At 41.4% G+C, this 25,310-nt stretch overlaps 1 protein-coding gene across 3 annotated transcripts in view; it reads left to right on the plus strand.

Annotated features, from left to right (window-relative positions):
* The window catches only part of UPF2 (UPF2 regulator of nonsense transcripts homolog (yeast)), a 127,582-nt gene that overhangs the window by 21,372 nt on the left and 80,900 nt on the right, over positions 1–25,310 (plus strand). For 2 of the 3 annotated variants that reach the window (XM_019509566.1, XM_019509565.1), the window contains exons 4-9: positions 880–1,040; positions 2,578–2,775; positions 4,730–4,879; positions 14,535–14,597; positions 17,928–18,031; positions 18,748–18,833. In XM_019509566.1, the coding sequence (XP_019365111.1) occupies positions 880–1,040; positions 2,578–2,775; positions 4,730–4,879; positions 14,535–14,597; positions 17,928–18,031; positions 18,748–18,833 (762 nt within the window). The remainder of the gene's footprint in view (positions 1–879; positions 1,041–2,577; positions 2,776–4,729; positions 4,880–14,534; positions 14,598–17,927; positions 18,032–18,747; positions 18,834–25,310) is intronic. The other variant, XM_019509568.1, reaches the window with a different exon arrangement.

Genomic DNA, 25,310 nt, shown 5'->3' on the forward strand with positions numbered 1-25,310 from the left:
TTTTTTTTTTTTTTTTTTTTTTAACAAGTGGTTAATAGGTGCTATTTTTGATCCATCTGCCTTTTTTGTGCTTCCTTACTAGGAGATGAGGTTTTATTCTCAAGCTGCTAACTGGTTGTTTGAAGAAGTGGTTCATAATCTTTTTTTTTTTTTCCCTTTTTTCAGACTTAATTGCAGCTTTTTGATGAAAAAAGGGAACTATAATATCTTTGGTTGGCATGTCATCCTAAAATTTGTGTGATAAGTCCATCATACTCTTCCTAACTTGAAAATTTCATTTGAAAAATATATTTTTGTTTTAAAAAAATAACATTTTAGTAGTACAAGAGAAGGCAGAACATACACGAGTACACCAAATTGTGCTTTATTTCAAGGTTGTCTGCTCAAATTACTGAGTTAACTGGTAAATAAATGGGTTGTTAAAAGTTGCATTTCTGAGTCTCTTGGTGACAACCTTCCTCTTGCTGTTATCAGTAGTATGGAAATCTATTGTCGTTACCTTCAAAGCAGTCTTATTCTGTTTTAATACAGGTTCAACAATTTATGTTAAATATTCAATGCTAAAACTTTTGCATTACAAAAATATTTTAGGAGGAAAAGCTTTTTGCTTTTTTAAATCTTATTTGATCAGGAGATTCTTTCCATTATCCATAAAGATGCCATGGCCATAATAAGTTTAGTTTATTGAACTTTGGAAATAGTTTCAACCACATTTCTGATGCTTTTGTCTTACATACTCTTGAAACAGCAGCGATGAGTGTCTGTGTACGTTCCCTGAGGGAAGACTGAATTTGTTAAGGGGAGATCTTTGTCAGGTGTTCCATATCTTTAATAAACTGTGAATGGCTGATTGTACTTTTTAAAATTTGATCTTTGTAGGCGTATTCTGCATTCTAAAGGAGAGCTGAGTGAAGATCGACACAAGCAGTATGAAGAATTTGCAATGTCCTATCAGAAGTTGCTGGCAAACTCTCAGTCTCTAGCTGATCTGCTGGATGAAAATATGCCTGATCTTCCCCAAGATAAACCAACACCAGAGGGTAGGGCCTCTTTAGGTTTGGTAGACGTGTTATGGGCTTCACAGTGCTGAGCTTTCTATTAATGGGAGCAAAAAGCTAAACCCTCACATGGATCTGTGTTCTTTCTTAATGCTGGTTTCCTTTTTTAACGTTTAGGATCTTGAAATTCAGTGTACAGCAGAGCAGAAAATAAAGTATAGACAAATAAAATTGACTTTGAAATTGCTAACTAATGTTGGAATATTATAGGTATCAGCTAGTTAACCTTTGTGGTAAGGTAAGGGATGTCAGTTTAAACAAAGTTGTGTGTCTTGGGTCTTTTCATCACTTTAATGCATAGATATGCTTTAGTATTAGTTGCTCAGATAAATCATTTACAGACTTTTCCATTTTGCATGTGATAGACAATTGAAATCTGCAGACTACACAATCTGCGTTTCAAATGGAATTTTCAGTGAATTATTACCTATTTATTTATTTATTTATTTATTTATTTAATTTATATGCTGCCCTTCCCAAAAGAAGCTCATGGTGGCTTACAGTAAGAGAAAATGATAACTTATAAAACAAAATGTTGTCCTTGATTTATAAGCTGAGTGTCACCAGGAAGGTTTTTTCTTAAGCCAAAAAACTCCAGAAATGAAAAACAAAGGAAAAAATTCCGTTATTGCTTCTGAAATGCACATTGGATCAAAATTATGTCAGTTGGCAAAGGGTCACTGAGCCTAAGCATACCATACCAGGAAATCTCCACTGAGGTTTCAATATTTCTTCATCTTAATATTTCATAACTTCATTGGTTCTCAAACTGGGATGCTTTGTGCTTCTTTATATGCACTTCTTTATATTTTTAGTGTATTTTAGAGCTTTGTAATTTCATATAGTTTTCCAGTGAACTGATACCTCATTTTCAAGTTCAATGAAAATTACAAGCAGGAAAACTTTTCATGGTGTCAGATAAGCCACTAGATGGCTGTGCATGACCTCCCTATATGATGGAAGATTTTTTGTGTATACAGTGAGCCCATGTCTTTAACAAGTGCTAAACTGTAGTATTTACAGATGGAAAGATTGTTGGAATCATGGCTAAACTTTGTCTAAACATATTTTCTTGAGATTTAAAAAGAATGTTTGGTAGGGCAGATATGACGACTGATACAGCTTCACTACCTGTATTGCCTCAGCAGTGTAGTATTCCATGCCTTGAAAGCATTTTCTTATGTTCCACAAAATTTAACAGGTTCTGCAGTTGACAGTTTCATTCCCTAATAAATGATGCTGATGTGGATACGTTCTGAAAACTGTTCTTGATGGTGCAGTATGACTTTGTAATTTTATTTAGTTTGAATTGTTCTTGAACAAGATTGTCCTCAGAATGTCTTGGAAAATATGGCCAATTTTAGTAAACCAAGGTGGTACTAGGCATAGATAAAGAAACTTTTTTAAAAAATAAATTGTTTACTGTCAATCTGTAAGCTGTACGCATATATTTATTGCTAACTTCATTGTTTTTTGGTATGAGTATTTTGGTAATGATTTGTATGTTCTGTGATTCCAGAGCATGGCCCTGGCATTGACATTTTTACCCCAGGCAAACCAGGAGAATATGACCTGGAAGGGGGCATCTGGGAAGACGAAGATGCACGAAATTTCTATGAGAATCTTATTGATCTAAAAGCTTTTGTGCCAGCCATCTTGTTTAAAGATAATGAAAAATATTCTCAGAGCAAGGATCCCAGCAAGGAGGAATCTAGAGGTAAAACATGGGAAAAAATGGGTAGAATAAATTTCTAGAACAACAACATTTAAGCACGCTTGGTAGAAATAATTACTTCAGCTAAAGACTGATTATTAATTGATATAATGGACAGAACACTACTGTAGGATGGATGATTTTGTGCAGGAGAAATTGCTGAGTAGATTATCTGAATATGAAGTTCTTTTTATAATGGTGGAAAGTGAAACCAGTTCATTTCATCAACAAGTCTAAATGTGCTTAATATGTATGAGTAGGTATTACTGTATCCACCTTCATATAAAAGAACAGAGACTATATTTATATTGTCAATGGAAAGAAAGCTTATATTGGTGGCAGTTTTATAAATGCTGAGATTGCTGACCTGAGTGAATAAATATGTGAGGCAGCTATCTTGGAGAAGGGCCATGATTAATTCCTAACCCCTGTGCAGCTAATCAAGGTTAAGGCCCCCGCTAATTTGGGATGGATTTTAACTAGCTTTATAGCCAAGGCACAGTTAGTTTTCACCTCTATCTCAAGGAAAAATGCTAGAAAGATGTCTTGGTGCATAAGGACCCTTTTTTGCACCTTAGGTTCCATCTAAACTACAAAGGCTAAATGCTTTATTCATGATTATGAAATGAAAAATACCAATTAGGAAAGGAACTCAAATGTGACTGTTCTTTAGAGGTTAAATTAAACAAATCATCTGTCTGAAAACTATTCTTAATTATTTACCTATAAAGTATGTGGCACTTGAAACTTTCATCATATTTTTATTTGAAAACTATTAAGTAATCAAGTATTTATTTTATTTTAAGCTTTATAAAATGTAAATTTAAAGGTTATAGCTACAGTATGCCTAACAACCCCTGAAAGATTATGCGAATAGGTGAGTTTTTTCAGAATTCTAGCTACAGTTAATTTTCATTTTAACAACACAAAAATACAGTAGTGTCATTCTTGCAGAGAGTCAGAAGTTCAGCCAAAAACAGTTAGACCACTTTGTATGACTTCTTGCATAATACTACTAGCCAAAGAATCTGCATAATACAGAGCACAGTACCAGATGGTTTTTATTTTAAAGATATGATTGTGACTCCATTTCCAACTTTTAGCAACTTGTTTTTTGTTGATGATTAGGGCTTGGTCTTTTGTGTCTGCATTTCAGAAAAGTTTAGTAGATGGTAACTACAAACTCTCCATGAAAGATATAACTGTTCGCTAGGAAGTCTCATTGCACTTTAGCTTTGCATTCTTCATACAAAACAGCGTCTCTGTTTCATAATATTATTCTATTAAATAGAATGGCGAAGAGAAGTCATGCATTACACATGTTAACTAAAGGAAACTACTTTATTCATAACGGGCCAGTCTTTCAAAATTTTGCATGTAACTCAACATGCTGGATGCATGCGTTATCCCATATGTATTCCCAAATTGGATGCACAAAGCATTAGACAGTCAAATGTAATACTTTTTGTGGTGACTTTTATCTGATGATCTCAAGTCCTATTCAGATTTAAGTTGAAGCGATTTTTTTTGAATGTCTTGTTCTGTTTACATTGTGGTACACAATGCTATTAGACATCTAGTAAGATAGGTGTAGAGCACCTGACAAACTTAGCCTGAGCCAATGAAGGCTTGTGAAGTACAGTTCAGAGCAAACCAAAACACTCGAAGACGAACACTCTTAAGAGATGCACGTCAGAGGAGGAGGTGAAGGAGCAAAACCCTTCCAGTCATGACTGGAGTGACACCAAAGGTAGTAGAGAGTCTCAAGTGGCCAAATAGAACATAAATGTTTCTTGGAAGAGAAGTGTACATCTTTCTACAAGAGAATGAAAACATAAGAAATGATCCTGGAGAGGCGGGGATATTACAACAGTCCTTATGTTGTTTAAAGTATGATTTACATATCCTTGCACTGCATGGTATTATTAAATTGAAGTGTCTGCTTTCTTTGAAATAGAGTCCAAAGATGCCAAAGATAATAAAGAAGTGTCTGGTACTGAAGATTTGGAATTGGAGCTGGAGAACATGGACATTAATGATGATCCGCTTGAGTTAGACTGTGGAGATGAGGCAGAAGATCTCACAAAAAAGCTTCTTGATGAACAAGGTAAAAAGGATACTTGAAAAATGTTTTTAGGATTATTGCAATATTTTCTAGTTTTTCTTTGGATGCAGCATTGCTCCAGGGCCTAATATCTACTTTGGGATTATTTTTTGGAGGGAACTCTAGTTAACCGGAAGCATTTTTAAACGAGATCCTCTTCTTTCTTCATCCTAATGTTCCTGGTGGATGTTCTTAAGACATTCTTCACATACTAGTTAAGCAACCAATTCAGCTACTGGGAAGCAACAGTACCTTTTTTGTCAGAACAGGAACCGTTTTTGTCCTTCAGCTAGCGCTTTTAAGGAGCTTTTAGGAAACAGAACTGAGGTTTGTGTGGTGAACTTTAATAAATTCTGTTTTTTACTACTCGGTACTGAGGTGTTTTTTTACTACTGTAGCATTGAGTAAGTTTTGAGAAAAGGTTAGATATCAACGCAATTCTAGTCTGAAACATGACTCTAAAACATAGCACATAGGGCTCTTTCTTATCATGTGTTGCTCGGTTTATAAATAAAAAGACATTAAACTTGCAAATCAGATTTGAAATCTGAGTCAGGCTGCTTTCCTCCGTGTGCATGCATTATCATCATTTGGTAATAAATATTCTTTCAGCAATACATGTTGACTTCACTAAATTGATGTAGATGAAATTGAGTGGGATTTAGCAGTCATGATATTGATGTGCAAGAAGGAATAGAATCTAGCACATGCTTTCCCTTGTAGCAATGTTGATTCCACAGAGATGGCAAGAGTAAAAAGGCAGTAAAACAAAGTTCTCCCAGGTGATTTTCTATATAATCTGATATTCTGTGGCATATAAGCTGCTTTCTAGTGTCACCAAATTTTTCTGACACCTTTTGGAAGGTAGAACTAGACATCTGGAGTTAAGATGGCAAAGAAAAATCACGTCTTCCGTTTTTTGTTTCTTTCTCCAGCTGATGACCTTTTCAGCATGCCCCTATGATTTGAGGAGTGTGTACTGCGATCCTTCATGTTTCCAGAGGCAGATGCAACTGCTGCTTTTTGTTCTTGGTGGGGAAGTTGATTCCCCAGACTTCTCTTAATAGTGTAGAGCCTTCATGTACTAGGCCTGCATCTGTGGCCAGTAAACTCCATGGCTTCAGACAAATGGGACTTTAGTAAGGTTACCCTGAGTTCTGTTACCTAATCATTTGGTTGTGCCAATGAAGAGATGGAATGAGTTGTACTTGGCTAATATCAGGGTGCTTAGACAGTGTCTAAGTCTTTACTGGGCTGTAACACCTCATCAGTTTTTTTTAAAAAGAGCTAGAGCCAGGACCAGTTCAGACAGTAATTTTTGTTTTGAAGGTAGCTTTCAGTGCATTTCTTTTACAGTATTAGGAACTTCCCATTTATCAAAAAGATACCCAGCATTATTAAATGCACGCTAGCTGTTGTGGTGTTTCACCAGCCTAGAAATAGTAATCAAGTCTTTCTTTAGAGCATATCTGTCAAACAATCATAAATGAGCCAAATGCAGATTATCTGAAAAATGTTTTGCTTTACTTCCCCTAACGCTTTCTGTGGGCTATCCAGACAGCGGGAAGGAAGACGCACCCTTCCTCTTTCTTTTATGAGCTGAACAATTATGCTGCGAGCTAGGAACTGCTGTTTATGGGCTTCAGCACCTTTATCTCTTCACTATGCATTTACTGATGTATTGTGCTAGAATTTCTGTCAGTAGTAAAGAATTTTGTTTTAACAGTGAGCAGGAGAAGACCCACTACTTGTATGACATCCCAGAATTCAGAGGAGAGGGAAGAAGCCTGTCACTAGGCTTCTGGACAAGGTTAAGAATATATTGTTAACACAGAATGGGCTTCGTCTAAGAAAGTGGTCAGCCCTAATCAGGTGCAATAGAACCTAGGACATTTCGGTATTTCCTAAACCAGGGGTGCTCAACCTCTGGCCCACAGAACCATGGCATCTGGCTTATGGGACCCACCATGCGTCAGGAAATTTTGGCAGTGGGAAAGCAGTGGCAATACAGCTGTTTGCCTGCCCCTGCTTCCAGATTTCCCCCTTCACCTCCCAGCAGGGCTTGGTTGGGACCAGATCATGGCCCCTGTAGGCCTGGGCCACACCCCCTTTCCTGCATTCCCCCTCCTCCCCTCCCTGCGGGGCTGGGCCATGCCCCCTTTTTTCCTCTCGCCCTTCCCCCTCCCTGGAAGGTCAGAGCTGGGCCTGACCCTCACTTCCTCCCACCCCTTACCCATACCACAGGGCTAGGCCATGCCTTCTCCTGTCCCCCTCCCCCCATGAGGTCAAATTGGGCTCTGCTGTGACCACCCTGAGTACCAGATCAGAACCACTGGCTGGATCTGGCCCATGGACAGACTGGTCACAGCCCATCCAGCCCGCTGGGCAGAAAGGTTGGGCGTCACTGTCCTAGAGTATTCTGTTTGATGTAGGTGTCCTATGAAAGGAAGATGAGTCACACTTTTTCATCAGATAAGTGCATTTATGTGAGAGAATCTTCTCCAGTGTTTGATTAGTCATATCAGTACTTAGCAACATGTCATGGCCAACTGCTAGTTTTCTGTGGGAACATATTTTTCTTCTAATACTTCATTTCCTTGAGTTGGTGATCATTTTTCCTTTTTTTTTTGGGCCAGATAATGTCATGGATGCTACATTAACTTGATTAAGTGATTTGTTTCTGTTTTTTTTGTCTTTTTGAGAGAGCTTGGTTAATGGAAAGTAGAAATTAATTGAAGCAAAAGAAGCCTCATAAAATGTGAGAATCTAAGAACATGAGAAAAAATAGCAGTAAAGTTTAGCAGTTTGGGAGCATTTTAGGAGTGCAGGTGAGAAGAGAAGAGTAGAAATGAAATGAGATGTGTAGGTTTGTGCAGTGAAAATTAGCTTACTGATGCACAGGAAGGTTGGGAAATAGTGAAAGCTTACCAGACTAAAACTTTGGAGCAGTAGGGGCCAACCTTTTCAGCAGACATGCTACAAATTAGCTCTACACCTTCCCTGAGTGCCTCTCTGATCCCCTGCCCTTTCCCAGTCTGCTGCTCTGCTCCCTGTCCTGTAAGCCTTGCCTGCTCTGCTTTTTGCTTTTGCCCTGTGCTCCCTGCTTGATGGGTTGGCCTGCTTTTTCCTTCCTGCTCAATCTGCTACTGTTACCTGACCCCTCCCTGATCTGTACATTACATATAGAAGCTGTCCCTGCCACTTACAGCACATGTGCTGCAGTTTTGTCACCCCTCCTTTAGAGCATGTGCAATTGAGCAAGATATGACTGGTGACTATTGTGTTTCTAGCCATTAAGATAGGAAGAGAATGTCCCAAGTACAGGTCCCAAAATATAGATCCGCCGTAGAATTGCAGGAAACTAAGGTTGCAAGGGACTGCAGGAGGTCATCTAGTTCAGCTGCCTGCTCAAAAGTAGGACTAGCCTCAACTAGATCATCCCAGCCAAGGCTTTGTCTCGCTGGGTCTTAAAAACCTCCAAGGACGGAGATTCCACTACCTCTCTGGGTAACCTAGTCCAGTGCTTTGCCACCCTTCTAAGTAAGCAAGTTTTTCCTAATATCTAACCTAAACTTCCCTCCACTAATAGTACTTACAGTAATAATTGTTAGTTCAAGATTTAAGAAAGTAAGCATCTTAGTATTGAGACTTGACGGGGATGAGGGGATATTTAAGAAAAGAAACTGTAAGAATCACTTTTGCTTCAAACAATACAGAGGAATGAAATACTTTGTGAATCAGTGAATACACTAAGTGTGCTGTTAGCTCCAACTATGAGATGAAATTAAGGAAAGTGATGTAAAACTGTCTTACAGATTTGTGTAAGTTCTGTGTCTTGTTCTTCTTGTCAAGAAGTTGGTTTTTAGTTTTATTCTGTAACCAAATACAGTTTGACAGCTTTAAAATGTGACCTTGCCCTAGGAAGCTGCTTTTATCTTCCTAGCCCCTAGGTGTGACATTCTGTAATCTGATTTTATTACTTATTGTAGTATCCGAGGATCAGTGAAAATGAACCCCTGTTGTAGAAGGCACTGTATAAATGCAGAGTAGCATTCCTGGCTTTTAAAAGCTAACGTTGTAAAGAGAACAGATTGGCCATGGTGGGGGAGGGGATAGCACAAAATGGGAATGAATACCTCGATGAAGGCAAATGTGATAAGTTTCACTTTAATTTGGCAGGGGGAGTTGTAGAGTTAAGTAAAGATACGTGAATTGGGGGGCAAAGTGAAGGGCAAGGGAATGTGGAAGGAAAGAGAAGGGAGGAGAGAGCTATTGGGGGCAGGGGAAAGTGAATGGGTGCAGACAGAAATGACAATTTTTGCCCAATCTGGCCACAGAAAGTAGTCTATAGCCATGACCAAACACAAGTGTACAGTTGCAATCCATTTAAAAATTGAATCAGGGCCACCGCCCTGCCCCCCTCTGGGGCTCTGATTCACCCACCCACCCTTCAGCACCAGTTGGGGAGCCCCAAGAACTAACTCCCTCTGGTGCCTTCCCCCCTCCCATTCTGAAAACAGCAAGCCCTGGCCACTGCTATGGGAATCTGGCTGCAGGCTCCCAGCTGGCAGCTAGATTCCCCTTCCCCCTGGAACGAACAGTGAGCTTGTTTGGTCCCGGATAATATTGCAACTCAGAATGCTTTGCAGAAATTGTTCCGAGTTGCAGCTGGGAGCTGCGCTTCTGTCTGCACCAAATCTGATGCAAAGAGCTTGACGGAGTGAGCAGACAGTGATGTGACAAATAGCCAGTTAACAGAGGGCAGAGAGAGCCTGATCCAAAATTGTAAAAATTCTCTGGATGTCCCAAGTTGCTTCTCTAGGTGCTTTCTACCAGCTGGGATCTCTGCATTTTTTTTCCCCCAAATCTACATGATGTGAGGAGGCCAAGGCACCACCTGGGTCTGTGTTGTTGTTTTCTTATGTAGTTTTTCTAATGCAGTTCTGGGTCAAAGAAACATTTTGGAGATTACTGTCATTGGTTGGATCCTCATGGTCTCCCAGTGGAGTGATTTTCTGCTTTGGCTGCTTCATAACAGTTCCTACAGGCTAGAGTTCAGGATAATATAATCAGCCAGTTCTACAAATAGCAAGGTTTTTCATTATTAGAACCTTCTTCCAAATAATAAACCACATACCATATTTTCTTACATATACCATGCCTGCAAATAACACCCTCCTCCCCTTTTATTTTTGAAAGGAACAGTATAGGAGAAAAAGATTCTTCCAGAGTCATGGCCAACTGTTTGATATAAAGTAAGTCCTACATGGAATATGAAGTGTTCAGGAATTGTGGCACCAGGAAGTTCCTTATGCCAGCTGCCTTGCCCAGCCTCCTGGGATGCCACACTTCCTGGATACTCTGTTTGTTTTCAGGAGGCCTTACTCTGTCATACAAGGTTAGGTCCCAAACCCTTGCAAGGGCAGTAGCAGGACTGTCAGTTCTTTACTGTAAGTAGTTCTTTATATAAAGTGAAGTGTTGCTTCCACATCACAAACCTCATCAAGATACTGGCAGTGGCTCCATTGCTGCTTCAGGTGCAAGCTACAGTGCTCAGCCAGTAGCTGTGGGTGTAAGAGGGTCAACACAGGACTTTACTATCTTGACAGCTGCATGGTGTACACAACATCTCCAGCCTTGTTTCTTTTCCAGTGAAGAAAACTGCTTCCTTGCTTAAAATATACACCCCAATTGTGGGGTTCTGATTTTTGGTGAAAGGTGTGTTGTATGTGGAAAAAATCCAAGATTTATAATAATTTAATACAAGTAATTCTGTCGTGTCAGCTACAAGGAGTGGGCTAGTGTTACAAGTTCATATTTACTGACCTGTTTAACCATTTTTAGTCACAGGACTTAAAGCTTTTACAGAGTCAGTCACAGCTTAAGGCACAGTTTCTAACCTTTCGTACAGTAGCTCTGTACAGTGTCGAGCATTTTCCGTACTTTTGGCAGTCACCTCTCCCAAAAGAGATATAGTCACTCAGTCTTGATATAGAAATCAAACGTAGGATTTGCGGTGCCAGTGTATCCTTTGGAAAGCTACTATACTGTGTCTTTGCTGACTGACAACTGCGGATAGAAACTGAGATCCTGGTCTACAATGCAGTGGTTATCCCCATGCTCCTCTACGGGTGTGAGACGTGGGTGACGGATCAAAGCCATCTTAAGCGCCTGGAACATCATCAGTGTTGCCTCAGGAAGATCCTTTGCATTAGATGGGAAGACCAGTACGCTACTGCCAGCATCCTCTCTGCACCTAACATAACCAGCATTGAGGCAAAGATCATGAAACATCAACTCTGCTGGGCTAGCCGCTATGTGCAGGTGGCTGATGCTTGTTTCCCAAAGCAAGTTCTCTTCTCTCAGCTGAGTCATGGTTAGAGGACCTGTGGAGGACAGAGGAAGCGCTACAAGGACACCCTGAAAGCATACCTTAAGAAGGGTGGCATCATCCCTACAAATCAGGAAGTGCTGGCTGGTAACAGGTCTCAATTGTGCTGCACCCTACATCAAGCTGCAGCCCACTTCCAAGAGAACTGTCTTGCTCAGAAAGCTGAGAAACAGCAGCACACAGAGAGAAAATGCACAACATCCTGGCTTACCATTGTGCCTCCCACAACACACCACTTGTCATGTGTGGAAAAACTGACAGAGCATGGATTGGACTCCTGAGCTGCCTTAAAACTCACCAGTAATCAGTTATTGTTTACCTCCCAATTTTAACCAGCTATTGTTTGTCACTAATAGGAAGAATGCCACATTTGCTTTGCACCAGTATCTTTTGATACATAATTGTTGTACCCCCGAACAGCTGGGTACCAGGGCTAGCCTGATCTTCCGTTGGCATATAATGTGGAGGAATTCTGAATGCTGCTCTTGAGCTTCCTACCCTGTTAGAGCAGGGATGGGCAATTATTTCTGGTGGAGGGCTGCTTAATGAATTTTGGCAAGATGTCAGGGGCCGCAAGGGTAGCCCCACCACTTGACAGGTGCCCTGTCATCTCCTGGTCGTCATCTTGGGACCAGAAATCCCATCCCGTAAACCCCTGACCATTGCCCCTGGAAGTTCCTCTCTTTGCCCTTAGAAATACTCCTTTTGGGAAGGAGGTTTGCCATCTTGGAACTAGAAAAAAAATTATATAATAAAAATCAAACATTGACAATAACATTTTAATTTTATTTAAAAAAATATTTTTGTCCTCTGTTGTGTGCATTTGTGTGGTGCGTGTAGAGGTGATTGCATAATAGTTCAAAATGAGGTCTTACACCCCCACACTCCCCTACAATATACAAGAGTATGGGGCGTGGGTATGGGTTTGTGGGGGACTGTGGAAGTGTGTGTATGTGGGATATGGGGGGGTGGGTGGATATGCTGGGTTTGTGGGGATGTGTGGAGGGGGAGAGTGGTTGGGTGTGTGTGTGGTTTGTGCACATAGTAGTGAGTGGGGCTCCCCTGAGAGGTGTGGGGGGGTGTTTGTGGGGTGTGTGATTGTATGGGGGAGGGTGTGGTTGTGGAGTTTGTGGGTACGCATGGCATGGTGAGGTACGCATGGCAGCCCCTGTGTGCACCACCGTGAACCAGTAGGCACTGCACCTGCCCCGGCCCTGCAACAGCCCGGAGTCTGTGTGCCCCGCGGTGCCTCCCTGCCACCGCCAACCGTGTACAGCACCTGGCTGCCCCACACCTGCTCTGGACTCACCCCCACCAGAGTGTCTCAGCTGGAATCTGCACAGAGCCCTGACCCTGTGCAGCCATGCCTGCTCTGGGCTCGCCTGCCCAGGCTCAGCAGCTGCAGCACAGGATGAAAGCTACTGCTCAGCGCTGGGGAAAAGCGGCCCCCTCTTACTTCTGCTGCTGGGAGTTCCCTGCTGCTGGTGCCCAGCTCCCGCACTGGGCTGCCCTGCATCTGCTCTGTGCTGCCACCACTGACCCGCAGGACAGCCCGGAGGCAGTGGTGATGGCAGCAGAGATGCAGGGCAGCCTGGTGCGGGCTCTGGGCAGCTACAGCAGGGAACTGCTGGGATTGGGAGGGGCCGCTTTCTCCCCCGCACTGAACAACAGCTCTTGTCCCATTCTGCTGCTCCTGTGCCTGGGCGGGCAAGCCTGGAGCAGACACAGGGCACATGGGGTCAGGGCTAGGGTCAGCAGTGGTGACAGCTGAAAGGAGCTGTCTGCCACCTGGGCTGGCTAGAAAGGCAGTCCAGCTGCAAAGCTGTCCCAGCCGTGTTGTGTGCCCAGGGGGCGGCAGGACATGTCATGGCTGAACTGTGCCTAGGCTAGGGGAGCGAGGGACCTGCTGCGGGCCAGACAAAGAGCCATTGCAGGCTGGATCTGGCCCGCAGGCTGTATATTGCCCACCCTTGAGCTAGCAGAAGCTTTCTTGCTTAAACATGATTTTTGTCTGCTAATACCCCATGGTCAGGTTTCAGTGGCAAGTGATGGGGAAGCCACTTTCTATCTTATAGGACTCCTAGGAGGAAATTTAGTAACTTCTTGCCTAGACCAGATACATGTTCCAGGATGAAATTTTCTGGTAATGATCCCAATAATAGTTTGTAAAAATGCATTCTAACAATTTTTACCTTTGCTTTTGTACATATTGTACTTTACTTTCCTCTTACCTCTAGGTGCTAGGAAAATACCAAATTTACTTACATACCACACACATTCCCCGCAAAGCAGCCCTCCAGAAGGGGGTTGCATAACTTAATCAGGGAAGCTGCTTTTTCTGGACTAGAAGCAGGATAGCACAAAGCAAGCTGTCCTTGAGACTCGCGGCCAACAAAATGGTTGTTGCTTCTGCCTGGGGCTGCAAAGAGAAGGGGTAGAGTTCAGTGCTAATGCTCTTACTTACAACCATTGATGGGGGCAGTAGCTTTTGGCTGGTAAGCCACTGTGGTAGCTGAGGGGGATGAGCTGACTCCGCTGCGTCTGTATAGATCAGACACTTCAGTGGAACTTTTTGGTACTTTGATCTCGAGCAGAGTTAATAGGCTATTAGATAAAAGCACCAAAAAGCCCTACTGAAGTGCCTGAGCTATACAGACGTTTGGTGAACTGGGTGCAACTAACATGCTGCCTATTGTGGGCATACGCTTGGCTCTGCACGGGGGGTGCGTGGAGTTTAAAGAACTGGTGGTGGGTTTTTTTTTTTTTCTTTTTTACGTCTGTAAGCAGCCTATACATTCCCAGGAGGACTTAAATCTGTCAACACGATCAGCCACGACTCTGGACAATTTTTTTTCATTCTGCCTTCCAAAAACAAGGTGTTTTGTTTGTGGGTGTGTGGTATGTGAGAGTATGGCAATTGAACAACTCATTTCATGTTACTGAGCACCGGACAAAGTTGTCAGCTTGGAATCTTCCAAAGTAAATGCAAATGTAAGTCTTTTTTTGATGTTATGATAAGTCTGTCGTTTATATAGTAGATTTTTTGCAATGTATTACAGGTATATAAGTAATGGATGATCTTTCCTCTCCTAAAAGCTTAAAAACTCTTGCTTGTTTAAAATCATAATAGAGTGGAGGGGAGATGTGATCAGAACTAAAACTTCTTTTTGAAGCATATTGTTTACAAGGAATTGAGATCACTTATTTTGCTTCAGTGTCATGCTTGCCTTAGGTGAATTTTAATTTTTTTATTTTCAATATGCTCAGGCAAGAGAGAGGCAGCCGATAGCACCGGAGCTGCAAATAGTGACGGGAAACAAGCTGAAAGAAGTGAGTTCTGAGGTGGCATTTGAAGGAAAGGCGGGTGCTTGGCACGTGGAAAGAATGAGTCTGTATTTGGAGGGGAACAAAGGGGACATTGAAGAAGAGAGGAGTGGTCATGCTGGAGGGCACAAGGGGCTTGGGAGCAAAAGGAAGTTTGTGTTTAAAATGTTTCTCGTATCCAGGAATCTGCAGTAGAGGAAACCATTTAGAAAATGAGTCTGAACATTTACCCATTATTCAGTATCCTGTTTAGAGAATTAGTAAAACTGTTGTTGGAACAATAATAAAAATCTTTAAGATCAGGAAAATTTTCTGAGGGAATAGAGGGCTAGCTGGGTTCCAGATACTTTAGTAAGCAGTGCACTTGGTAAAATTTAAATACATATTTAAGTGGTTTGCTGAATTGGGACATCAGCTTGGTACCTTTTGAAAATTATTATGTGATGGTTCTTAATTATTAAATGAATTAGGTGATTGTAATCCAGTTGCTAGTGGACAGGTGCTGCACTGCAGAGCAACTTCTATAACGTTACCTACTGGAGAACTTTGTGGATTTGCTCAAATGAGACAGCCTGAGTCTGTGTCAACTGTGTGAGAATAAGAACAGGAAAGGAAGGAGACATTTTTTGAATGTTTTTGAAGGAGATGGAAAAGCAATGACCTCCTTTTCATCTCCAGCAAAGAGCGAAAGGTACCTTGGCCTATTTAGCCAAAGAGTTATTTAAAATGTTGTAGGAACTCTTGTGTAACTGGGGAACGCTTCAGGAAGTAAAGCACAGGTGACTGCATATCTTTTACTTCTCCATACCTGGAACATTTGATGTATCTATTAATGAGGGCTTGTTGGAATAGAAGAACGTTTACAATGGACCCCAGCATCTTTTGAAAAAAAACCTAAATGTTCAATGGCCATCTCCCTCCCATGTTTAGGATTTGGAGGTCTAATACTTGTAGATTCAACTGGTGCTGGATTACCTCTGTTTTGGAGATTGTGACCTCTTTAACATACATTTTGATGAAACCCTGCATTTTCTGAAAGAAGCAAAAACTGCTCTTTTCTCCCTCTTTTAATTTTCTACAGGCCCTAGGAGAAAGGAAGTCAGATCATAAAGATATTCTAAAATAGGGGTTCCTCATATTATTACTTTTCACAGAGATCTTGAGACCTCCTATGGAGAAAGCAGAGCTTCTAATAGTGCTCTTCCTCCTCCTCTGGTGTTTCCCCAAAATCCACCTCATAGACTTTGGCATGCTTGTGAGGTAGATGAACAGAGTCTCTTGAAATTCTAACCTTTTGGCAATCTCCTTTTTTATTTTTAAAAGATCTGGAATCTCCTCCCTTCCAAATGCAGCCTCTTAGATTCAGTTTCAGTCTTCTCTTATTGCTCTTTCCCCATTACTCTGCAGGGATACTCCTCCAAAGATGCTGCTAAAGCTAGGAGTGGTCTTCTTTCTAAATCTCAGAGCAGTGGAAAACATGGCCTTGGAAGAGTTTGCCGTCCCCTGTAGTGCGGAATATGGTCCTCTTCCTATGATCCTCTGAGGCTATAGTAACTAATTTATTTCTCTGCCATAGAAGTGGCGGGGCATAAACAACCTCTTAGTCTCCTATGCTTTTACTTATGGCAATTTGTGGGGTGTTCTTGGCTTTGTGCCCTTTTTATTGTATCTGAGGGTTTGAAGTGGAAATTTTGGAGAATCCTTGGGTAAAAGATTTGTCTGTGAATGCAGGAGACTGGACTCAGTGGAGTCACCTTCCTTGCTTATGGTCTTATAGTTTGTTTGGTTAATGGACAAACTATAAGAACCTTTCTGACCCCATAGTGATGCATACTCTCCGTGAAAACAGCTTTTTAAAAGGTAAGGAAGGTTCAGACCCTCGTTCCTGGACCACCTTAATGCTGTATTTCATAAGGACACGTGACATAGACCTGATCCTTAAACAACCAAAAATATCTGGGTTTTTTTGTTTTTTGTTTTTGTTTTTTTTCATTAAAATTAGGCTATACATCTGTCAGTATTTCCAGTCCCTCACCCTACAACTTCCTTCATACCATAAGGTGTTCAAACCCTCACACCCTTGAAGTGGCTGTGGTCGTCTTAAATTATCTAGACCAGACATTGGCAGCTTAACGCTCAACAACTGCATTTGGCTTGTGGCAGGTCAGGGAATCAGCAGTATGTTGCAGCAGCAGCAGGGTTGTATTTCTTGCCGTTCTAGTTTTTTATCACTGCAGAAGTAGAAGAGGCATTCCCAGGGTTTTAGCACCTGCTTTTTTCTATTTTTCTCTCTTCCAGTGTCTTCTGGAGTGTAGGGGTGTGGCAGGGGCTGGGTGATAAGCAGCAGCCAGCAGTGGCAAAATCTTGCCAACTTCTGACCTAGGCAAAGCAAGTCTAGGCTGCACACATGGATTCCATAACCTATCTTTCTTTCCACTGCTGTGGAGTCCTATATTATCTAATTCTGTACTGCTGAAGGATCTAAGGGTGTGGTTGCCCTATGTCATCATTTATGGTCTCAGGTGGAGAGGCACAAGAGCATCCAGTCTGCAGGTGCAGCCTCAATGGATACTACTGGTTAGAAGAATCCAGTCTCATATATGAGAGGTACAAGTGCACTACAAGGAGATTCCATGTAGACAACATATGTGGAAAAATGGTTACTTACAGTAACCATATTTCTTCAAAACATTTTTCACCTTTCCACCTTCAGGCTTTTGTCTGGTCCACATCATGTGGTCTAGTGCAGTGATTCTCAACCAGAATGCCTTGAGATCCTTTCAGAGGTGCCATGGAGTGCCATACAGTGTTAGCACTGTTAGGTGTTCGAACATGACTCACAAGATAAACCCAGAGTTTTCAAAGGGGAATCCATAATATTAAGGGCATTCTGACCTGTTGTGATCTTTCTGAGTTCTTTGAAAGAGTGGAATTGCTCTATTATTTTTCTGTAATCAAAAAATGAGTTGGCATTTTTTAAGGGGTGTTTCAGACCTAATGAGTGTTTTGAGTTGAACAAGAAGTGCCTTGGGTCTAAAAAACTTGAGAATCACTGATCTAAAGTTTGTGACTTGCTGGGAATATGCGATTGCTGATGCTCCTGTGGCTGTAATGCATCAGGTGGAAAAACCTGGTGTATATATTGTTCGTGAGCAAAATTTTAGACAGCCAGTAAGCTGTTGAGTAGTTAATTTTCACTTTTTTCCCTCCTGGAATCTGTAGGTGAGTACTTTAAATACAGAATGTAAAATCATGCATCATACTTGGGAAATGAAATGCAATGTTTTCCTATTATACACCATAAAGCTATATGATGTTTTGTTTGCTTTCTACTAGAACAAGAGGATGAAGAGGCCAGTACTGGGTCCCACTTAAAACTTATAGTAGATGCTTTCCTTCAGCAACTCCCAAACTGTGTCAACAGAGACCTCATAGACAAGGTACAGTCATATTTTTGTCTTCTAGCACAAATCTATGGTACTAGACTTTGCAAGTTGACTTGGAAAAAAGTGTAGTTTAAATGTTTTCTAGCAGAAAACTTTCAGATTCTTCTGTCTTTTTAGGGGTAGCTGGTTTTGAGTGGTTTTTTTCAGAGTTTTTATGTAGCTGTATCGTTCGTAAGAACTTTGCAGGCCATGCTAACTAATACTGTTGTTTGGCTTTTGAAGTTCTTCAAGCTTTGGGGATTTGCCGTGGTAAAGATAGTACTTTTCCTTCTTCCATCTAGTCAGCAGATGACTGAGTATCACCATCCCCTTTCTTGGAGTAGAAGACTATTTCATTTGCCCAGTTGCAATATGTGGCAGTTAGAATAAATGTGAAATACCTACTCATCCTGTAGCTGTTGAATCTTCTAGCTGTTTTCATGAACTTTGAATTTATTTTCTTTCGTAGCCCCTCCATAATTACTAATTCCCATGTAACAGTACAAAAGTTCCATTGATGCTCTAGCAGCTGTGCATGAGGATTTTTTTAAACGTCCCTGTCTTCTAAAGATGTAAATTTTAGAAAATATAATTTATAATCTTTTTTTTTTAATAGCAATTGTATGTAGCAAAACTTTGATTAAATACTAGAAACCTCTAACCACTGGGTTTTACTGCTTTAAATATGGAAACTTAGGTTTAAAAGTGAAACTTTGGAGTTTTTCTCGTAGGCAGCCATGGATTTTTGCATGAACATGAACACAAAGGCCAACAGAAGAAAGTTAGTACGAGCACTTTTCATAGTTCCTAGACAAAGGTAAGAATTGAAATTAAAGTGGCACTATTATTTTTAACTTTGCTTCAATGAAGTAGACAAACAAGAATGCATTGCATTAATTCAAATGTGTAATGTTTTCTTCCTGTAAGATGTCAGTGATCGTCTCTGATCAGCCTGAGCGCCAAATGGTCTGTTTTTAAAGAATCATTAAGAATATAAGGAGAAAATCACAGCAAAGCAAGCTAGTTGGTTTCTGTCTGCTAGAGTTCATCTCACTAGGCATAGTTACAATTAAGAAACAAAATCTTTCATTGGCAGAGTGTCCATTTTTCTTCCTTTCTTTCCTTTCCTCCCTCCCCAACTGTTTTGTTTTCAGTCTCTTTTGGAAGGCAGTAGTTAATGATTCAGCTTTTGGTTTTAGGTGTCTTGTCTCCTTTATCTTCCTGGAGTCCCTCAGTTTCATGTTTCTTGAACTGCTTCCCTTTATGTGGCCTCTTCCACAAAGATATTCATCCTGTGGAAGAGTGAACAGTCACTTTAGGTGTCTGGTTTATATGTTCCAAGTCCATTCTGGAACATGTGTTTTGAGCAAGCAGATTTTGGCTCCTAGTCTTCCTTTGCTATTTTTAGCATCTAGTTGTACTACATAGTGCTGTACCTCATTACCAGTCCACCTTTGCATACTATTTGCAATAAGCTTCTACTGTTCTCATGATTCTGTATTTTATTTTCTTCTTAAGTAGTGGCCATGCCTTTGCATGCCCCTCCTGCCCCACACCTTCCCCCTCAGTTTTTAACCTGAATCCAGTTTGATGTTAATTTTCTATTCAAAATTAGAGGGAAGTGGTCATACAATTTCTCTAATTCTTTCACAGCATTAATCCTATTTTCTATCAAATATTAGTAGGTAAGAATCTAACATCAATACTAATTTCAAGAACCTCTGGGAATTCAGTAATTGTATATGATCACATTAGCCAAAAACGCAATGTCTGGGCATCTTTTATACTGTAGAGAGATCAAGGTTTGTGAATCAGCCTTCTGCTGATCTTGAAACATGTTCAAGGACCATTATATAAGAACATTTGCCTAAAACTTGGATCTGTGTCAGAGACCGCTGTTTAAACCAACATGGCAATTTGGACTTTGTCTCTGGCCATGATGTAATCAGCTGGAATTTTTCTACTGTGATAACTGTCAAAACACTTTCATTTTTTTTTAATTTTTTTTTTAAATGAGTTTCTATAAATGTGTAGTAACACTTGTCCTGTTCCCTCTCCTGGCATTCGTTCAGTGTGCTGTAGAGATTAGATTGGTGAAGTTAATCATTAGCTGTAGGTATTGTTAAAAAGTGCTTACTTGATTCATGTTGCATAAACCAGTAAAGGGTATTGGATGCCAGTGCCCTAAAATCTGTGCTGAAATGTGTGACTTTGTGCGTAATGCTAATTAGTATATTCATGCAGTAGAACAACGTTGCTTAGGAATGCAAGCCAATGAATTCCTACTGTATTTACTTGAATATTTAGGAAACCCCCCCAATAATTGGATTATATAGAAAATTTATAAATTTGTTAAAATGTTCCAGGTACAGAATCTAATTATTGGAAGTTTGCCTTGAATTTGTCCCCCTCCCACTGTTACAGCAAGGAAAATCAGTCGGAGGGGTCAGAGAGCCCTTGTCTTCTGCCCCCTTTTCTCCTCCCCAACCCCCCCTTTACTGTCAGACTCTGCTCTTCCTGAGCACATGGAAGTGAGGGGCAAAGTTTGCATATAGGGAAATCATTACAGGTACCCATAGACTTAATTCATCCAGAAGTGATGCATTATACCTTTTTGGAAACTGGTGCAAGTTTTAGCACAGGTGCTTTATAAATATACTTTAAGGACTGCTTTTGTACCTACTCATATATAGTACAAACTATACATGATGATATTAGTCCAAAGCCAGAAGGCTTGTGGTTTACCAGATCACTCTGCTGGGGCCCAGCCCAATGAGTTAACAGCATTTCAAGTCATGGTAACCCCATAGCTCAGCACTGCTCAGTGTGTGTGTGTGTGTGTGTGTGTGTGTGTACTCTAGGTTACACTTGTCTCGCCCCCCCCATCCTAATTGGCCCCCCCACTAATGACTGGAAACTGATGTTCTTTTCACAAGTTCTAGGGTCCTCCAAAAATGTATATGCAGGTCAAGTGTAGGGCAATCTGGTCCAGTTCCTCCTCGGGAGGGTGGGGGTCACACTAATCATACACAACAGGCTGAGAGAAGGGTCGATGACAGAGGGATTCTAGATTAACTGTTTGGGGCCCCATCAGATGATGTTTGCCAGACTTGTAAGGCTTGTGAAGAAACAAGAATCACTGGAAAGAAAGGTGCAGCTTAGCTGTGGGAGTGAAGAGGAAGTCAACATGTATTCAGTGTAGTGGCTCACCATGACTTTAAAAAGAGTTGGCAATGAAGGGGACTGCGTGCATTGGGCACTAGCATATATTTTATTCAGATGGGCTGCACTAACTTATCCTGTGGTAGAAAAGTTTGGAGTGTAAGTAGTGGAGGGAGAGAACAAAGTTTTAGGGATCCCAACTGAGGCAGAAAAGGAAGGAAGTACAGCATGGGAGAGGGTGAGAGCAAGGGTACAACAAGTATTATGGTTGCAGACAGGAAGGACCCTGTCCTTTGCTGGAAAAGTGGCGGCAATTAAAGTGGTGCTGCTGCCGATCATTTTGTATACTGGAATTGTTTCCACCATCATAGCAGCAGTTAGTGAAAGAACAAGGGGAACTATGGGTGTTCTTTTGGAAAGCAAAAAGAAAAAGGTTAGTCACAACAGAACTGTATAAAGCAAGATAGACCGGGGTGGGGACAGGACGGGGATGCTAAACACAGCGTTGGTCATTTATGCAAACTACATAAGTACAGTGTGTAAAGCAGCACCAGGGGGAAGGGAAAACAGCATGCTTTATTGGTAGATACGATTTCGAGAAGATGGGGAATATATAGGGGCTCTTGGAAGAAGCCATGGGCATGGCAACCTCCCATTCATTACTTAAGAATGGAAAGTCTTATAAGGATATACAGAATAGGCAACATGGGGCTGGAGGTCCTGAAAGATTGCAAGAGGCTGACAAAAATTGAGAGAGAGAGAGAGAGAGAAGATGGCATCAGTGGGGGACTTTGCAGAAGGACAAGCGCAAAAGGTGTGGAGGGAGGTGGCTGATGAATGACAGAACAGGGAGCATGCTGATCTAGTGTGGCTGGTCATACAAAATACCTTGCCAGTGAGGGAGGTACGTCATAGGATGGAGCTTGGTGAGAACAGCAGTGTGTCCAAGGGAGCTGTACAGGGATAAAGAAATAGTGGGACATGTTTTGGGAGTGTACATGTGCAAAAGTTGTAGGGGGAAAGGGTACTTTTTTGGGGTTTTTTTGGTGGAGGTTTTTTTGGTTTTTGAGTGTCACAAAAATAAGCCAGTCCTTAACACAAGAGGAGGTCGGTCATATCAAAGGGGCCTGAGGAAATAATATTAAGGGCACTGCTGGCAAGTGTTAAAAGCAGTATATGGAAAGTAAGAAACCTCTGGACTTTTAGGGGGTTAGCTTTCATTTGAAAGAGAGCGCATGGATCTGGGGCTGCCTGAACTGAAAAACTATATCCATTGGAGTACAGGAGGCAGAGAAGTGGAGAAAAAAGGATGGGATACTTGTTTCACTGAACTAACAGAGAGGGCTTATGGGAGGGGTGGAGAGATTCAGGTGGTTACTGAGGTAATAGGCTTTTTTGTTTTTTGGGGTTTTTTTTTTTAGAGGGAGTTTAATTGACATTCATGGCGCTTTGTATGAAGAAATAGTTCTGGAACGGTTTTTTGTGGGAAGTCTATATGTTGTTGAAGAATTTAATATACGTAATTGTATATTTTTGACATGTAGTTGTTTTGTGACTTCACAAAACGTGAAAATTTAATTGAAAGTGATAAGTGTATTTTAATAACAATTGTAATAAACGAAAAAAAAGCTTCCCATCAGTAGGTTTATCCTATATGGGTCATGAGTATTTTATAGTCATGCTCAGTATTGGCTGATCAGCTTCATAGTTGGTTTTCATTACTGACCACATGCTGTTTTCGGCAGCAGTTTAATGATGGGGAGTGAGGTTTCCTTGTATGCAAGATGAGGGGCCTTGTTCCCCATTTTGATTGGGAGGGAAAATCTTTGTCTTGCATTTGAGTTGATACAATTTGATCTGCTGTGATCTTTTTCAGCTGTGACTTCCTCAGTGCAGCTGACACCCATTTGCAGTCACACCTGAGAAGTGAGACCCAGCAACATTTCCCATAGAAACATTTTCTGTACCATGCATTCATATCACACTCCTGGGCACTCCCTTGGTCCTACTAACAGGCGTCAACTATGCTGTCCCTCCAAGATGCACCTCTCATACTTACTTCTTGGAGTGTTGTCCTCCTGTCCTGCAGGTCCTGGACCAGACTAGCAATCCAGCTGTAGGTGTCTGGCTTTGACTGCAGTTTATACTACTCTACTTCTTCAGTCACATCCCTTGCTGGCTGTTGTAGCTTGCTGACTGTGCTACTTGCTGTCAATCACAGATGACTAGTTGCAGCAAGAGTAGGCCTTCGGTGGAATTGGCTTGGGGCTGCAGTAGCACTTGCGTGTTCCCTTTATAGTTTGTTGCTGAAGAGCCCAGCAGTCAGTTCCTTCAGGCCTTATGCCACAGCCCCAGATGCTGGTCCATCCTGCTGTTCAAGTTTATTTTTGTGCAGTCTGTTGGAGTTGGTAGGGAGTGACTTGTGTTTTGTTTTTTCTCTTGCTTTTCTTCAATCCAGACTTTGCAGTGTTTGTTTTTTTTCCTAAGAATTCTGGATAATGCTGTACTTCTGTACAGCGTATCTGCCAAGAATATATAATGGCCTTTAAAATGTTACAAACTGTTTTAGACAAATAGATAGCATGTTTCCTATCTTAAGGAACTGACAGTCTGTTCACTAACAGTATTTTCTGCTGATATGATATTCCTTAGTTGATCCATCTCTCTGGTCTTTGCCTCTCCTACTGCCGCGATATGCCAGCCTTGCCATTTCAAAAAGTTCTCACATCCAGCGGGGAAATCAAAGATCACTAGATGCAGTGTGTCTGTGCTCTTTATTTAAAAGGTCAAAGCAGTAGTATCCTGTTGTAGAGGTATTTAGTTTCCATGGATAAATGTACTCATTTTAAGAAAAGTAGTCTAAATTTACCTATTCTATTAGTATCCAAAGGAAAAAAATTGTTTGGATAAAAGTTGTTTAAATTTAAACAACTCACTGTTGTGGTTCAGTGGTAGACTCCTTGCCTGCCATGTGGGAGACCTGGGTTCAATTCCCAGAAACATGTATAACTACAACTGAGTCACTCGGTCTGGCCTTTGGGTACTGTCTCAATGGTCTAAAGTGGGGATGGAAGGTCTGGGCAGCCTCTACTCCTCCTTCGTACGCCTGCCTAGGCATATGTATCAAAGGTCCTTGTGATATCTCATGCATACACCGTGATCCAGAAGGATTGACAGCTGCCTACTATATTTAAACCTTTTTGTTCAAGTAGATATCAATCATTTAAAATGGGGCTTTCCAACTGATGGCCTGAGCCACTTGTGACCCGCAAGGGGTTAAGTTGCAGCACCTGGGCTCCCCCTCCCTGCTCCAGTTTCTATGGTCTGTGCTTGCCCTGGGGGTGGCTTGGTGAGGCGCAGCATGGGGTGCTCAGGGCAAGGTTGGGGCTGCGCAATGTGTGATGCAGCATTTGAAGGGAGGGTTTGTTCCTACCGGGTCATTGTGGGGGGAGAGGGGAAAGGTGCCTGTGCTGCAGCAGTGGGGGGGCATCTATGCTATGTGCTACCTGGGGGCTGTGGCCCTTACTGGTGCAGCCCATTGGGCATGACCCCCGCTAGCATGGCCTATGGGGTATGCAGCCCCTGGTTGCCTAGAAGCTGGATGGCCCTAATTTAAACCACTTTGCCCATAAATTCTTTGCTACTGTATATAAAACACTGTGGCTGTGCATGTAGGGTTTAGTGTTAACATATTTCCATTCTATCTTGTCTTTTTTTGAGTCGAATTCTTGTAAATTTCCTTGCTTTAGCATATAGGGCATTTGGGGACAAATCTGTGATCATCTTCAAGGCCTCAGCTTTTTTTGGTGGGGGGGAAAAAAAACAGTTTTTCTTGTCTAAAGAAAATTGATGCCAGAATAGTTCAGGACTGCACTGAGCTGTTGGAGGCTTAATGAATGGGCCATGTTTTAAATTTGTCAGCTGCAGTTAAACCTCTACACCAGCAGTATGGAATGCCTTTCTTAAACAAGATTTTGCTTGCTGGCATATACATAGCATTCATACTTGTAGCAGCAAAAGGCAAATTTTAAAATGAATGTGAACCTGTTCAAGCTGGGTAGTATGACTTGCACAGAATGATTGTACAGTTGGCAAAGCATTACTATTCTTGATTTTTTTTTTTTTTTTTTTT

Source organism: Gavialis gangeticus, unplaced genomic scaffold (assembly GCF_001723915.1).
Source record: "Gavialis gangeticus isolate Ggan-Ray unplaced genomic scaffold, GavGan_comp1, whole genome shotgun sequence".
Classification (NCBI taxonomy): domain Eukaryota; kingdom Metazoa; phylum Chordata; order Crocodylia; family Gavialidae; genus Gavialis; species Gavialis gangeticus.